Source organism: Felis catus, chromosome A1, assembly GCF_018350175.1.
Source record: "Felis catus isolate Fca126 chromosome A1, F.catus_Fca126_mat1.0, whole genome shotgun sequence".
In the NCBI taxonomy this organism is placed as follows: Eukaryota; Metazoa; Chordata; class Mammalia; order Carnivora; family Felidae; genus Felis; species Felis catus.
The window spans coordinates 170,163,319-170,178,169 of NC_058368.1; the positions used below are offsets into that span (position 1 = coordinate 170,163,319).

Consider the following 14,851-nt stretch of genomic DNA (forward strand, 5'->3'; position numbering starts at 1 on the left):
AACAAAAAGATTTGTATTTATTGCACATTGAAGATGTTCTAGGATTTAGGTTTAAATTAAATTTAGTAAGTTATAATATTTTTTAAAAATATCTAGCACAAAAATTCTACAATATTTAATCAATTTTTAGTCAGGAAAGAGCTTTTTGCTGAAATTTCCTATTTATGTTCAATATTGTCCATGACTGATTTTTAATTACAACTTCTTTTGAAATGGCTAGAGGCATATTTTCCTTGGTTAGAATTGGTAATAATAAATGAAGATGCAAGTTTCAAAATCTCATGTGTTACATTTTTTTCAATGTTCACAATATGTTCATGTTAGGAATTCCTTCTTGCAAATAAATTGGATGCTGCCTCCTTTCATTAAGTTTTTTACATTTTTTTATTCAGTATTATCCATCTTCAGGCAGTTTATTACCAGTCATTCAGGATTCACTTTATATGCCTATTGATCTTATGGTAGGAAATTAAGGAACAGAAAATATTTTTCTGCATATGAACATCTAACTTTAAGGTTCCAAGATCAGCTTGGCTCAATCAAATTACTGTTTGAAGACTGACTATTCCATTATTCAGACAAAATTATAATGGGAAAAAATGAGAACAATCTCATGATAAAACTGAAAAAATAAAGGGTCAAAGCAATGAAGAAAACAGCAAAAGGCAGGTAAGTAAATAGGGATTATTGTAAAAGTTCTGGAGGCTGGGAAAGAGTAAAATGCAAAAAACATGTATGTTTATAGTATCCAGTATGAACGAACAATTATGTTCATATTATTCCCAGTTGTTGCTATCTTATTAACTAGGTCAAAATCATAGCAAGAGCATTCAGTTTGAAACAAAAAATGAAACTATGACACTTCATAGCTGTTGTGACTTTGAGGAAATTAAGGTCTCAAAGACTACAGGTTCACCTGTTCAAAGGCAATTACAATGCTGTATTTTTTGAGCTATTTCCTTTTACTTATAGTTTGTGTCCAATACAAATCAATTCCATAACATGAGAAGTTATTATGAATAAAAGCACAAGTACACAAACACAATATATAATCCAAAATAGATGGGGAGGGGGTTTGGGGGAGAGGGAAAGTGGGTGATGGGAACTGAGGAGGGCACTTGTTGGGATCAGCACTGGGTGTTTTATGTAAGCCAACCTGACAATAAATTATATTCATTAAAAAAATAGATTCACAGCATTCAGGTATGAAACAAAATGTAATGTTCAGTCACATACTCCATACCTTGACATCTGCTGAATATGGTGTCCAGGGTAGGTTTCTCAAGATAAAAGAAATGACTCTAGTTATCAAGACTACCGTGGGGATATTAGATATTGGAACATGTAAGCATTACTCTGTGACCATGTGAGCAAAAGACTTTAAGGAGTATCTATTTTAAAAAAGGTTTCTGTGCCTTGAAGCAGCTGCGAAAGATTTACTTTCCAGAACTCATCCCACTTTAGGCTGAGTTTTAACTATCTAAAAATATTGACTGATAACAGGAAGTGTTCTAAATGAGGCTATTCTGTTTCATAGAGTTTATTTAAAAGTATTTACAGAAAGAGTACAAAAATTCTTCTGAATTTAATGTAAGTTTCCCCTCTTCACTTCCCAACTACTTGATTTACAGTTTTGGTTCCTTCACATCTTTACATTTTTAATTTCAAGACTTGTCAATTTTACCTTCAAAACATCATCTTTTTTAAATTGTAAAAGTATTCAACATATGCAGAAATAAAAAGCATTTTGAAATTAGTTGAGGTCAATTACTTTTTGGAATCATTTGAGTAAATGCATCTGGCACTTCTGGTGAATTCTAAGAGGTGTAAGTAAATATATAAACAAATTTTACTCATTATGCTTGGATTTGGGATAGACTCAATCCATCACTGCCCTAGTACATGTCAGTTACTGTAGTAAAAACTCAAATGCAACGTCAAATCCAAAGCCTCAAAACAAAGTGTTCAGTTCTCAAGAGAACAGTGATAGCTTAACAATGTAAAACTTTATCTAGAGCACAATGGCCTTAACTGGGTACAGCTGAAATGTATTAAGGAATTACACTAACACCTGAAAGTACTTTCCAATGTACATATAAATAGAATCAGAGAAGATTTTTGTATTACCTATTTTATGGCCTCAGTGAATCAAATGAAACCTGAAATCTCTTTTCCACATCTCATCCTTTATCTTCAGATAAGATAAAATCTATTCTCATTTTTTAGGTAGGGCTTTAGGTGTCTATATTTAAAAAATAAAAAAAGTTTATTTTCAGAGAGAGAGAGAGAGAGAGAGAGAGAGAGAGCATGCACAGGCGAGGGGAAGAAAGAAGGGGAGAGAGAGAGAGAACCCCAAGCAGGATCCACACTGTCTGGAACTTATGAACCAAATCATGAGATCATGACTTGAACAGAAAGCAAGAATCTGGCGCTTAACCAACTGAACTAGCCAGACACCCCGATATGTCTATTCTTCTTAAACTACATTTAAGAGGGGCGCCTGGGTGGCTCAGTCAGTTGAGCGTACGACTTCGGCTCAGGTCATGATCTCACGGTCTGTGAGTTCCAGCCCCATGTCGGGCTCTGTGCTGACAGCTCAGAGCCTGGAGTCTGCTTTGGATTCTGTCCTCCCCAGCTCATGCTCTGTCTCTTTCTCTGTCAAAAATAAATAAACATTAAAAATTTTTTTTTAAACTACATTTAAGAAAATGATCTCTTCACTAATTTTGAATGTTTTTCCCTTCATCTTATACTTGACACTCCGGCAGACTTAATACTGGGATTCATCATTTAGTCAGATACTTCATATGCTCAATTTTGAGATCCTCAACATTTTCTGTGCCAATAAAATAAGGTATGGAATTGGCAGGTTCAATGAAGGCCTGTTTTTGTCTTGTCACAGTGGGTGTCTACACACCATCTGGATTGGATTTAGAAAATGGAGAAGTACAGAGGATGCCCCCCTTCTCCATGAGAGATGCGTTCCAAGACCTTCAGTGGATGCCTGAAACCATGATAGTACTGACCCCTATATATACTGTCTTCCCTATGCATACATACCTATGATAAAGTTTATTTTATAAATTAGGCACATTAAGAGATTAACAACAATAAAATAGAACAATTGTAACAACATTCTGTAATAACAGATAAGTGAATGTGGTTTTTGTGTTCAAAACATCTTATTGTCCTGTACTCACCCTTCTTTCTGCGATGATGATATGTTAAAATGCCTATGTGATGAGATGGGAGGTGAATGGCGCAGGCGTCGTGACTTAGCATTAAGTTTACTATTGACCTTCTGATGTTTGGTGGGTCAGGAGGATCGTCTGCTTCCGGACCACGGCTGACCGCGGGTAACTAAAACCTCTGAGAGCAAAACTGCTGATAAGGGAGCACTACTGTATAAGTGTTTCTTGACTTGAGTCTCCTAAGAGTCAAGATATACAAAGGAGAATAAGATCACGAAGAGACTGGCTGTTGCCTGCAGAGCACCACTACTTATACTGGTGACGGAATTGGCTAGATTTGGGGCAGCCAAGGTATTCTGGGAGGAGTTACACGAAAGCATTACAACAGCTGCTTGCTGTGAATAAATCTGCGTGGGTAGGAGCCAGAAGCAGCAGCCCCAGTCTGAGCCTGGCTACAAAAGTTTTCCCCTCTTACTCGCGTCACCTGCTGCATGCCTCACTGGATACTAGGTGCATGGAGAACCTCCAGCTGGGGTGGGCTCAGGCAAGGTGGTCAGCACCAATTCATTTTATTCTGCTTATCCTCCCTGGCTCAATCTTTTTATAAGAGAAGGTACTTCAAAATCCATAATAATATGTAGTATTGCATAAATATACTACTATGAGCTCTTCCATTACTGAGAGGGATGGAAGAATAAATGTGTGAGTAAACGAATGAACAAAAATAGTGTTTGGTATATTTCTGGCAAAACGCATTGTTTCCAGACATAACATTACCCTGCAGTACAGAATGTTGATGCTATTTTTATCATGTCTCATTTGGCTACTCCTTGCTTTCTTCCCTCCCAGACCAGATAACCTGTAGATCAGATGTCTGTTCCTTCGTGAAGCAAAATGAAGGCATGTCCACATCTCTCATGTGGTTCACTGATTGAAAGCCCAGCTAAACTTCTCTCCCCCATTGACGTTCAAGGCATTCAACCAATGGAAATATAGCCTCAAGTATCAGTCAAATGTATATTTGCCTTATCTTTGAAAGATTTTGTTTGTTTTCCCAGAGGAAGTACCAGGAAATAATATGGGCTTCGCAGTTAGATCTGAAGTCAAGCAGGACTTTTCCACTTGTTAAAGAATGTAAACGTTGGGAAATGTTACCTCTCTAGGCCTCTGTGTTTAGTTTAGTTCTGACTTGTTTTTCATTTGTGATAAGGAGTTAATGGTAACTACTCTCTGAGTTTTGTGAGGGTTAACTTAGTAGGCAGTGGGAAGTTCAAGTATCAGTTTCTTTTAAGAATTCCCAAGGACACAGCACTAAAGCTTCAGCCTTTGCACTTTACCCCAGGGAGGATTTGATACAATTTCTGCCAGGCTGAAAACAATTTTGTTATATTGTCACTTTCACATTAGCAAATCTGTAAAATAGAATCATGGTTCTACTACCATAGCTATCTCTTTTTTTTTTTTTTAATTTAAAAAAAAATTTTTTTAACGTTTATTTATTTTTGAGACAGGGAGAGACAGCATGAATGGGGGAGGGTCAGAGAGAGAGGGAGACACAGAATCTGAAACAGGCTCCAGGCTCTGAGCTGTCAGCACAGAGCCCGACGCGGGGCTTGAACTCACGGACCACGAGATCATGACCTGAGCTGAAGTCGGATGCCCAACCGACTGAGCCACCCAGGCGCCCCAATAGCTATCTCTTTTTAAGAGTCTTCCTTCTCTTAAAGCCATTATTCTAATGTTGTAATCCAGAGACTTAAATGCCAACTATGCATAAATACATATCTATACTTCTTGGAAGTAAACTAACACAAAATATTAATGGCCATTCCTTACAATAGATTCCAAACTCACAAATTTACTACAACTTAGCCTACCAATAAACATTACCTCAAATTCCATCTGTTAACATTATTTATACATTACATACCTTTTTATCAAATGTCCCTACTTTTTAGCAATGTCCATGTAGGCTTTAAAATTCAGGATTTTCTCTATTGTATTGTTGAAATGAATTTTTTTACTAAGAACCAAATGGCAATTTTGGAATATCTATGTTAATTTTACTAATCTAGTATTAAAATTGGAAAGGTGATGTTCTTGGAGAGTATTTCTTTCACACACATGTTCTAGCTACGTGTAGGGGCAGATGCCCACCATTTCGTCTTTGTATTGGGTATAATGATGGTGGACCCTGTGAGACAAAGTACCAGAGACATCACTACAAGCATAAAACATACAGACATCACAATGACTCTAAACCCGTATCTTTCTATAATAACACTGAATGTAAATGGACTAAATGCTCCAACCAAAAGACATAGGGTATCAGAATGGATAAAAAAACAAGACCCATCTATTTGCTGTCTACAAGAGACTCATTTTAGACCTGAGGACACCTTTAGATTGAGAGTGAGGGGATGGAGAACTATTTATCATGCGACTGGAAGCCAAAAGAAAGCTGGAGTAGCCATACTTATATCAGACAAACTAGACTTTAAATTAAAGGCTGTAACAAGAGATGAAGAAGGGCACTATATAATAGTTACAGGGTCTATCCATCAGGAAGAGCTAACAATTATAAATGTCTATGCGCCGAATACCGGGTATAATGGTGGTAGAAAACAAAACAAACAACAACAAAAAACATTCAAGAAGATGGATAAATCAACAAAAAGGGAAATTCTCTAAGGAATCGCGATGTGGTAGCAAAATAAATAAATAAATAAATAAATAAATAAATAAGCAAGCCAGTCTCTCCAGAGTTCTTCATTTTCTATCAATAATTAGGGAAATGTAGTAAACACATCAAAAAGTAAGCTACCTTATATTCTGCTTGACATAAGAGAATAAAAGAGAAAGAAATAGGATGTTAGCCATTGCAAAAGAGTTTACAGCAAATCCTATCTCTGTCTATTGCTGTCTGTCTCTTTTGTATCTTCACCTGTCCTTAAGTAATCCTAGAGCTGGAAATATTTAACTTGTTTGCAGGAAAAAAATGATACTGTTTTTCTTCAAATTTCAAGAAGTGACTCATTGGTAGTTCCAAAAGATTATTTCCTACAGGAGTTATAAAATCTCACAAGGGAAGACAGCATGAGTAACTATTATTACTAGTTATGAACTATTAAAATTGCAGTCCTTGGACCATCATTATCTGTCATTACCTGGTAGCATGTTATAAATACAGAATGTCAGGCCCTCCTCCTATATGTGGTAAAGTCTGAGAAAGACTGATGTAGTAGATTAAGAAAAGGACTAATGTGGGAATATCCATTTTCTAGTTGTGTGATCTTGCACAAACTGTTTAACATCTCTGAGAAGTTTTCCTTATTTCTAAAATGGGAAGGTGATAATACTCCCCTTTACAGTGTTATTATAAAGGTTAAACACAAAAATTGAATACATTTTCTAGCACAGTGTCTGATATAAAAAATTCTTCAATAAATGTTAGTGCCTTGTTTATATTTAATTTTAGAGAAAGAGGACACAACAGAGTGGAAATAGCAGAGCCTTGGGATTAAGTTCACTCATAGATGTATCCACCATCAGCCACTTATTTTAATCACGTTTAGACTCAGACATTCCCATCTGGGTGGATCATGGCGGTGGTGGGAGAGTTATGAGGTGTAGACGAGTTAATATATGTAAGATACTTAGCACAGTGCCTGGCTCACTGTAAGTTCTACAAATATTTTTGTTCTCCTAAAACAATGTATCTGTTACATTAGAATCCTGTTGATAAGTATTTAAAGAGACTGTACTCTTCCAAAAATACATCTCCCTTTCCACACTCAGACTTTCTATTTATGTCAAAAGAAGAGCCATATGTGGAGGAGGAGAGAGGTAGGTACTGAGAAAGGAGTTCTATTAGGAGTTCTAGTTTGCTGCTTTGTAGAGTACATCCCGAGTATGGGAATATCATTAAGAATAAAATATGAATTTTAGTTTAAAGACCTCACCATAAACTGTTAACCATGAAGTATGTTACCTGATGAGTCAAAGGTCCTCTGAATAAAGTCACGTATTCATTTTAGCTGTACATATTTCTTTTTGATATTTTAGGTCATATGCCAGATGGCAGAAAGCATTTATACATGATGACTTTTCCTACATGTGCCGACATATGCTGCCGAATTGCCTCTACAGAAGAGTCTTGCTCATTGCAAGTCTCCCTGGAAGTATTTCAAACAAAGCACATCAATTAACATTTGTTTATTATGCCACTGTGAGTATATGACGGTATTTTATTTCTATCCCAAATACTCAGGCAACATTTGGGTTTATATTGAATTTGTCAGATGAAGGGCTCATGTTTAGGGATCTATTTAGAATTATTTCTCTTTTCAAATATGCTATTAAATATTTCACCTCTCCTCTAACCTCCATTAAGGATCAGATTTCACAAACAGATAGAACGAGAATTATAGATGATAGAATGCTATTATGGTCAAAAAAAACATGTAAGACATGAGAGTACATATAATATCGTTAGTAAAAGGTTTACCAGTGATGCAGATAAATTGAGGTATTAAGTACAAAATTTTATTCATTAACTTCAATAGTTTATCATATGAATTGCATATTTATTTTTAAAATATAAAAAGAGAAATTTTCTACTTAATTCCATAAACATTGAGGTATAGTCAATCCTTCTGAAATAAATCCTTCTGACTATAATGTATGATAGTTTATAATTACGGCTATGTTTCACTCTGTGTAGGGAATATGATGATTACCTTACATGAGGAAAGGTTCTGGCAGCAAGGTGTTAGGAAGGAAAGAATAAACAAAGGTTGTGCTATAAACATAGTCATTTGCATTAACTGAATAAAAGTGGAAAACCTATTTTATTTTAGACACAAGCATCTGAGGGGCCTCTGGGTGACTCAGTCAGTTAAGCGTCCAACTTGGGTTCAGGTCATGATCTCACCGTTCGTGGGTTCAAGCCTCTCATTGGGCTCTGTGCTGACAGCTCCGACCCTGGAGCCAGCTTCAGATTCTGTGTCTCCCTCTCTCTCTCTCTGCCCTCTCCCTGCTTGTGCTATGTCTCTGTCTCTCTCTCTCAAAAATAAATAAACATCTTAAAAAAGTTTTTAAAAAGAAGCATCTGAGACACAAGCCCTCATAGCTTTTTTTTATATGTTCTCTATCCACATGGAACAGTGAGGGAGCACCTAAAAACTGACAGTTTTTATGACGTATAAAAGAAAGATTATGCCCATTTTATACCGTGGAACTTTTTACCAAAAAAGGTGTCACAGGCTAATAATGTAAGTGGTTCAATGGAATTGGGGAATTAGTAAGCTATTAAGGAAAACTAAAAATGTTTAGTCATAAATAACTTTTGTAGTTTTATGACTGTGAATGTCTTCCCAATGCAGTGTCAAAAAAGAAAGAAAAGGAAACCTTGATTTACCATGCTCATCTTCTACTGTAAAATTAAACACACTTGCAAAGAGAAGTTACACAGAAACTATTGAGATTATTCCAGACAAGAACGCACAATATTAATAAATTCAAACTATTTGTTGTAATACATTACACCTATAGACCCTATGTGCACTGTTTTAAAATCGTTTGCTTTTGACTTCTTCAGATGTGAGAAGTTAACTTATTTTACAGTATCACGATTAACTCCCTTAAGAAGGCAGCTTTTAAAATCTGAAATAAATATGAATATTATTTTCTTCAGAGAAATTAAGCATAAAGAGAAGGGATTTGAGTTGTGGAATTTAGGAGAGAAGATCACACAGGAGTAACATGAGAACACAGCACAGAGACTACGGAGAGAAAAACTGAGAACTGCACAGATGCTAATCACTTTGGTCATTTTCACTTGGTCATAATTGTTACTTGGTCATAATTACTTGTGGGGAATTTAAAGGAGTTAGTTTAGACATTATTCTTGAAACCTACTATAGACATGTTAATATGCAATCTGACATTAGAAAAATACCAGCTAATAATAAACTGAAAAAAAAAAACTTTTATGACCAAAGTCATAAAACTGATGCAAGGAAAACCACTGCCTAGGAGAAGAATAAACAGAGCAATTGATTAGACACTTAACTTTATGTCATATCTAATACCAACCTAGAATTCTTGGCCAATAAAACTATCCTTCAAAATTAAATTGAATAAAAACCTTTTTAAGTAAATAAAAATTGACAGAATTAGCCAACAAGAGATATTATTAAAATACAAAAGGATTTTCTTTGAGGAAAATAAAAATAATCCCATTGAGAAGGCCACAAATTTAAGAAGGGAGAGTAAGAAAAGAAACATGTAAATATGTGGGTAAGTCTAAAGAATACTGATTGTAAAACATATTAATAATATATGGATATCTATAAACCTACACATATACACACACAAACACCCCCCACACACACACACAACTAAAATGTTCAACAGGAAGATTATGTAAGTAAAGAGAAATAAATGGAGTTACAATATTTTAAGGCTGTTTTAAGGTCTAGGAAAATATTAAATTTTTTATATTAGATTTCAATACCACAAGGATTCACTTTGTCACATCTTGGGTAACAAGTAAAAGGTGTAACCACCAGACAAATGAAGGGGTAGGATGAAATAATACAATATATAATAATAAGAGCATCGTCACTGGGCACAATAGAATTCAACAAAAATCAAAATCCTAAGTGTAATAGCAAAATCTCCCTATATGTGAATATTAAGTGATGAGCTTGAATAATCTGTGGCTCAAAACAGAATTAATAGTAGAAATTAGAAACTCTTTTGAGTTGGATGATAATTAAAATATTATTTATCACAACTTTCAGGTTACATCTAAATTAACATGTAGAGAGAAACTAATAGTATTAAAATCATATATTTGAAAAAAGCTGCAAGTCAGTGACAAATATGGTTTAATAATTTTGGAAAAGGAGCAACACATTAAATGAAAGGAAGTTATCAGAAGAAAATATAAATCTACTATAAGATATTAAAAATTAGAGAAAACATAATACAGAATATCAGTATCAAGAGAATCAAAAGCTGCTTTTTAAAAGACAAAGAAGTTGATTAGACTCTTGGCCTGACAGCTTAAAAAGAAACAAAAGCAAAAATAACAAGAGTAAAGAATGAAGGAGATAATACCATGTCAGATCCTAAAGACCTTAAGATATCATAGAAAGAAAATGTGAAAACCTTGATAAATCTTTTAAAATGCAGATGAAATTCCTAAAAAAAAGAAAAGAAAACTAATGCAAGGAAAATTAAAGTATAGGAAGGTATATAACTATAAAAATTATTCTGCAATTAGAAACTTTCTGTAAGTATCCATGATGAAATGGCTCCATTGTAAATACTACAGAATTTTTAAGGAAGAAATGATGACATGTTACAAAATCCTTCCAGAGAATAGGAAAAAAAGATAATCACTTCCCAATTCATTCTATAAATCCAGTATAACTTTGATACAAAAATTTATAAGAAAACATTGAAGGAAAAAATATTAGAGAACAGTTGTACCCATTGAACATGGATGCAAAATGTTAAGCAAAATATTATCAAAGCAAATATGACAATATTAAAAAGGTTATTACATCAAGTGTTTTTATTCCGGGAATGCAATGACTCTTCAACATTAGAAAAAGCAAGCGATGTAATTTACCACAGTATCCATGGGTAAATTATTTCACCTCTCAAAAAGTTTAAATTCCTTATTTAAAGTTTCAATTTCCTCATCTGTAAAATCAAGAGCATGAAAATACAAATATCATGTGTTTTGTATGAGGATTAAATAATTAATGAATGTAAAGTGCTTAGCACGTGGCACACAGCACATGCTCAACAAATCTATTATCAGTGCCTTTTAAAAATGATAAATATGAAAGAAAAAAAGCAATATTTACATTGAACAATTTAGCAGACTGAAGTCTCATTTATGCAATTCTCGGAAACCTTTTATTATGCAAACAATTCACCCCACAACTTTAAGGTTTAACAGCTATTTATTCAGCCCCCAGTTCCACAGGTCAACAATTGAAGGTAGAGATAGCAGAATGGTTCTTCTGGTCTTAGCTGGACTCATTCATGTGTCTGTAGTCAGCTGTTTGGTCAGTTAAGAACTGGCTAGTCTTGGGAGGAGGCACTGGATCAATTAGGATGACTAGTCTCTGCACAATGCGGTCTCTCATTTACCATCTGGGTAACTTGGATTTGCTCACATGGCAGTTACAGGGTTCCACGAGAACAAGAGAGGGCAGGCCCCAATACATAAGTGTTTTTAAATTTCCCATTTGTATAACATTGATAGTCTTACTTTCTAAATCAAGTCATGTGATCAAGCCAAGAATTTGAGTATAGAAGGAATCATGCCAAGGATGTGAATATAGGGAATCGTGAATAAAATGAGGACAATTACTCTAATAATATACCAAAAGTCCTAAGCAATTATTCATTATTTTAAAAAGATATAAGAAATTGTATACATGATTTTACCCAACATAAATTACCCACCTATTAAAATTGTTCGTTAGAACAATTTTCTCCCAAAACTCATTGTTTTACTTAGCATTCCTATTTTTATGAAGCCATTTCTAAGTCTCTAAGACTTTAGCTTGGTAACCCAAACATAACTTTCAAATATAGTGCCTACTACTGCCCAATTCAAGACTTTTTCTCCAACGAGGCAAGTAAACCAATGGCTTTTTCTTACGTGGTGTTCTTATTTCTGCTCGGCTCACAATATTTCCTTATCTAAGAGATTCACTCTTTGACGCTGCTCCCTTGAGTCATTTAACATAACTCATCATTTAAGTTTCCAGCTCAAGTACTACTTAAAGATGACAATAACGTATTCCATATTAATATAAGAAGAAAGTTAGAAACCAAACATCTGAACTCCCTTGTGTACCATGAACTTTGATGGGAATAGCCATACATATAACATTCCATCTTCTGAATCTTCTGTCTTCTGAATAAGACAGTAAAAATTATTGTATAAAGGTCATTTTTTGGACTTCCTGTGTCTTCCATAGAATTCAGCATGGCAAAATAGATTTAGGATCTAATATGTACATATTTATTTCATATTTTTTAATGAATTTGGTAAAAAAAATTATACTAATTTCTTAGTGTATATACTTGTAGTATCTTAAATAAAGGAATTCAAACTAAGTTAAGTGATATTTCAAAGACACTGACTAGGCACTCTATCACTTATAACCATAAATCATATATTTTGTTATCCAATAATCTAAATGTCTCTATCTCTACCTAACTTATAATATAGATCTAGAGTGAATTGTATCTTTTAGTTAATCTATCTAATGCAAATTAAACTTATTTCTTATATTAAATATGTACTATACCTAAGTTAATTTAACTGCCTTTAGAAATTTCTAATTTAGATTTTTCTCTGAGGAAAACTTGCCTTTCCATACATTTACTATTTAAAATGAATGAAAGTATCCCTTAGAAGTCTTCTAACTAAACATTAAAAACTAATTAGCACATCTAGTGGTTATGCTTTTGTCTATTCTTTTATTCTCAGAGCTGACTGCTTGAGTAAAGAAAGGTCTTTCCTTGGACCTAGCAAACAAAAAATATTTGCTATGTCCGATTAACTGACTTATGAATGTCAAATGCAATTATCTATAGATACTTAGTAAAATTTGAAGAAGGAAGACTATCCTATACCAAATGAATGGCCCTGTAAGCAGGCATTTAAATAGAATTCTAATTATAGAAATGACAAATTTGAGTTGGCTTATGTATTTGGTTACAGTATACAATCCATTTGAGATGTGAAGTGGCATATAAAAATAGATACAAAACCAAAGAATAATATGAACAACTGAAAATTCATGTAAAATGAAAAAACAAAGACAAAATAATAAGACTCAGTGAGATGAATGCATGTCGTCCTCTGTTTCTATTTCAAAACTAGCCAAAATTTGACTCTCATTTTTTTAAAAACTCTATTGAGCAGCTTATCCAAAATAATAATAAAGTTCAGACAGCACATGAAACTAAGAAAGATTTATTTCTTAAATCTCAGCAAAGAGGATACTCGATGATATAGTGGTCATCACTATAATAGATCCAGTAGTGATTATTTAAAAATTTTTCTATGTTCTGTCCACAAGTAAGGATAAAACTGAAGCGTGGTTGCATAAAAGCAAGCCCACGGAATCCAAAACAACATAGTTCAAGTGGACAGCTCTTGACTGTCTTTCTCTGTGAAAAATATATTAGACATCTAGAGAAAAGGAATGCATATTTTTAGATAGTCCTCCATAAAGATTCTTACTCGAAATCACATTTATGTTTAAAAAGCAAGGAGTTTAAGGTTTTGTTTTCTACTAAGAATCTAGAGGGTAGATACTCTGTGTTGCAATGATGGCCCACCCATATGCTTTGACAATTGATTAGGCAGAGTGAATTCATTATTTGTTCTTCTTACTTGTTAACATTAATTCACATCCCTAATTATTATTAGAAAACAGGATATTAAGGGTGTTAGGATAATTGCATCTGTAAACACTAGAAAGAATCAGAAACTTTCAATGAAAGGGTAAAAAAAAAAGTGTACTTTAGGATAACAAACAAATTAACCTAGCTCAAAATAAGACATAGAAAAGAAAAAAACTGGTAGGAGATTAAAAATATCATAGGATACCATATGGATAAAGCATCACTGGAAAATCACATTTGCATTTCATGAAGAATGGATAGCTAATTTCATAATGATTTTCTTTGAAAGTGAAGAAAAAAAATTATGTAGTCATTCAAACAGAACTAGAAAAACCAAGAACTTGTAAAATACATTTTTAACTTTAAAGAAAAAGACTAGTGTTAGTGAATCCAGATTTGCAATTTATATTATCTAACGCTAGAAAGAAAAACTTACAAATAAGATAACTAAAAATAACTTATCCAAATTGAGACACTTTTGAGAGTGAATTAATTCATTACTTTCTTATTAGAAAGCTAGAAAATTAGGCCTAGACCAGGCTAACCTGGGCAAACTGGAATGCATGGTCAGTATACTTAAAATTCTCACAGTCACAAACCTGAGGCAGAAGTTATTCCTTCCCCCAAATCACCTCCTCTCTTCAAGCTTCTTAGTCAGAAGAGTACCAACACTCTTATCTTTAACTAAACCTAGATCAGTATTCAATTTTAAAAATGGTTTTGCCAGCTGTGAGTCAGTGACACTCACTGAATATGGACATTCTCTTTTCCTTAGAGAGAAAGGACAAACACTTCTTGATAATGGAGGTACCAATTTATTGCCCTGGCTTTTATCTTACCTGAGCTATATTTACTGCATTATGGATTCGCCTGTCTTTCTCATGATCCTTGGTCTTCTGTAATGTTTGCAATATTTTGTTTCTAAATCCATCCTGCTCATCATCTCCCCGAAGTTCCCATGACATTTTCACCAGGTTATACACTAAGCCATAGTATCCAATCCATATCACTGGATTACCTGTTGAAAAAGATATATTCTTTGGGAAGACATAATCTTATTCATCTTAGTAATGCACAATTTTGTGAAAAAGAAGAACTGTGGTTTTACTAATACAGTGTTGTAAAGTCTGAAATTCTGAGCTTTGGAATTTGTTTTACTCTTCACAGCTCCTACTCCTTTAATTTTAAAAGATCACAGCTTACTTTAAAAT

The 14,851-nt window shown here is 33.9% G+C and overlaps 1 protein-coding gene across 11 annotated transcripts in view; it reads right to left on the bottom strand.

The window, feature by feature from the left end:
- TMEM232 (transmembrane protein 232) overlaps positions 1 to 14,851 on the bottom strand; it is a 211,178-nt gene that overhangs the window by 106,071 nt on the left and 90,256 nt on the right. For all 11 annotated transcript variants that reach the window (XM_045034585.1, XM_023258921.2, XM_045034582.1 and 8 more), the window contains one exon: positions 14,480 to 14,658. In XM_045034585.1, coding sequence (XP_044890520.1) covers positions 14,480 to 14,658 — 179 coding nt within the window. The remainder of the gene's footprint in view (positions 1 to 14,479; positions 14,659 to 14,851) is intronic.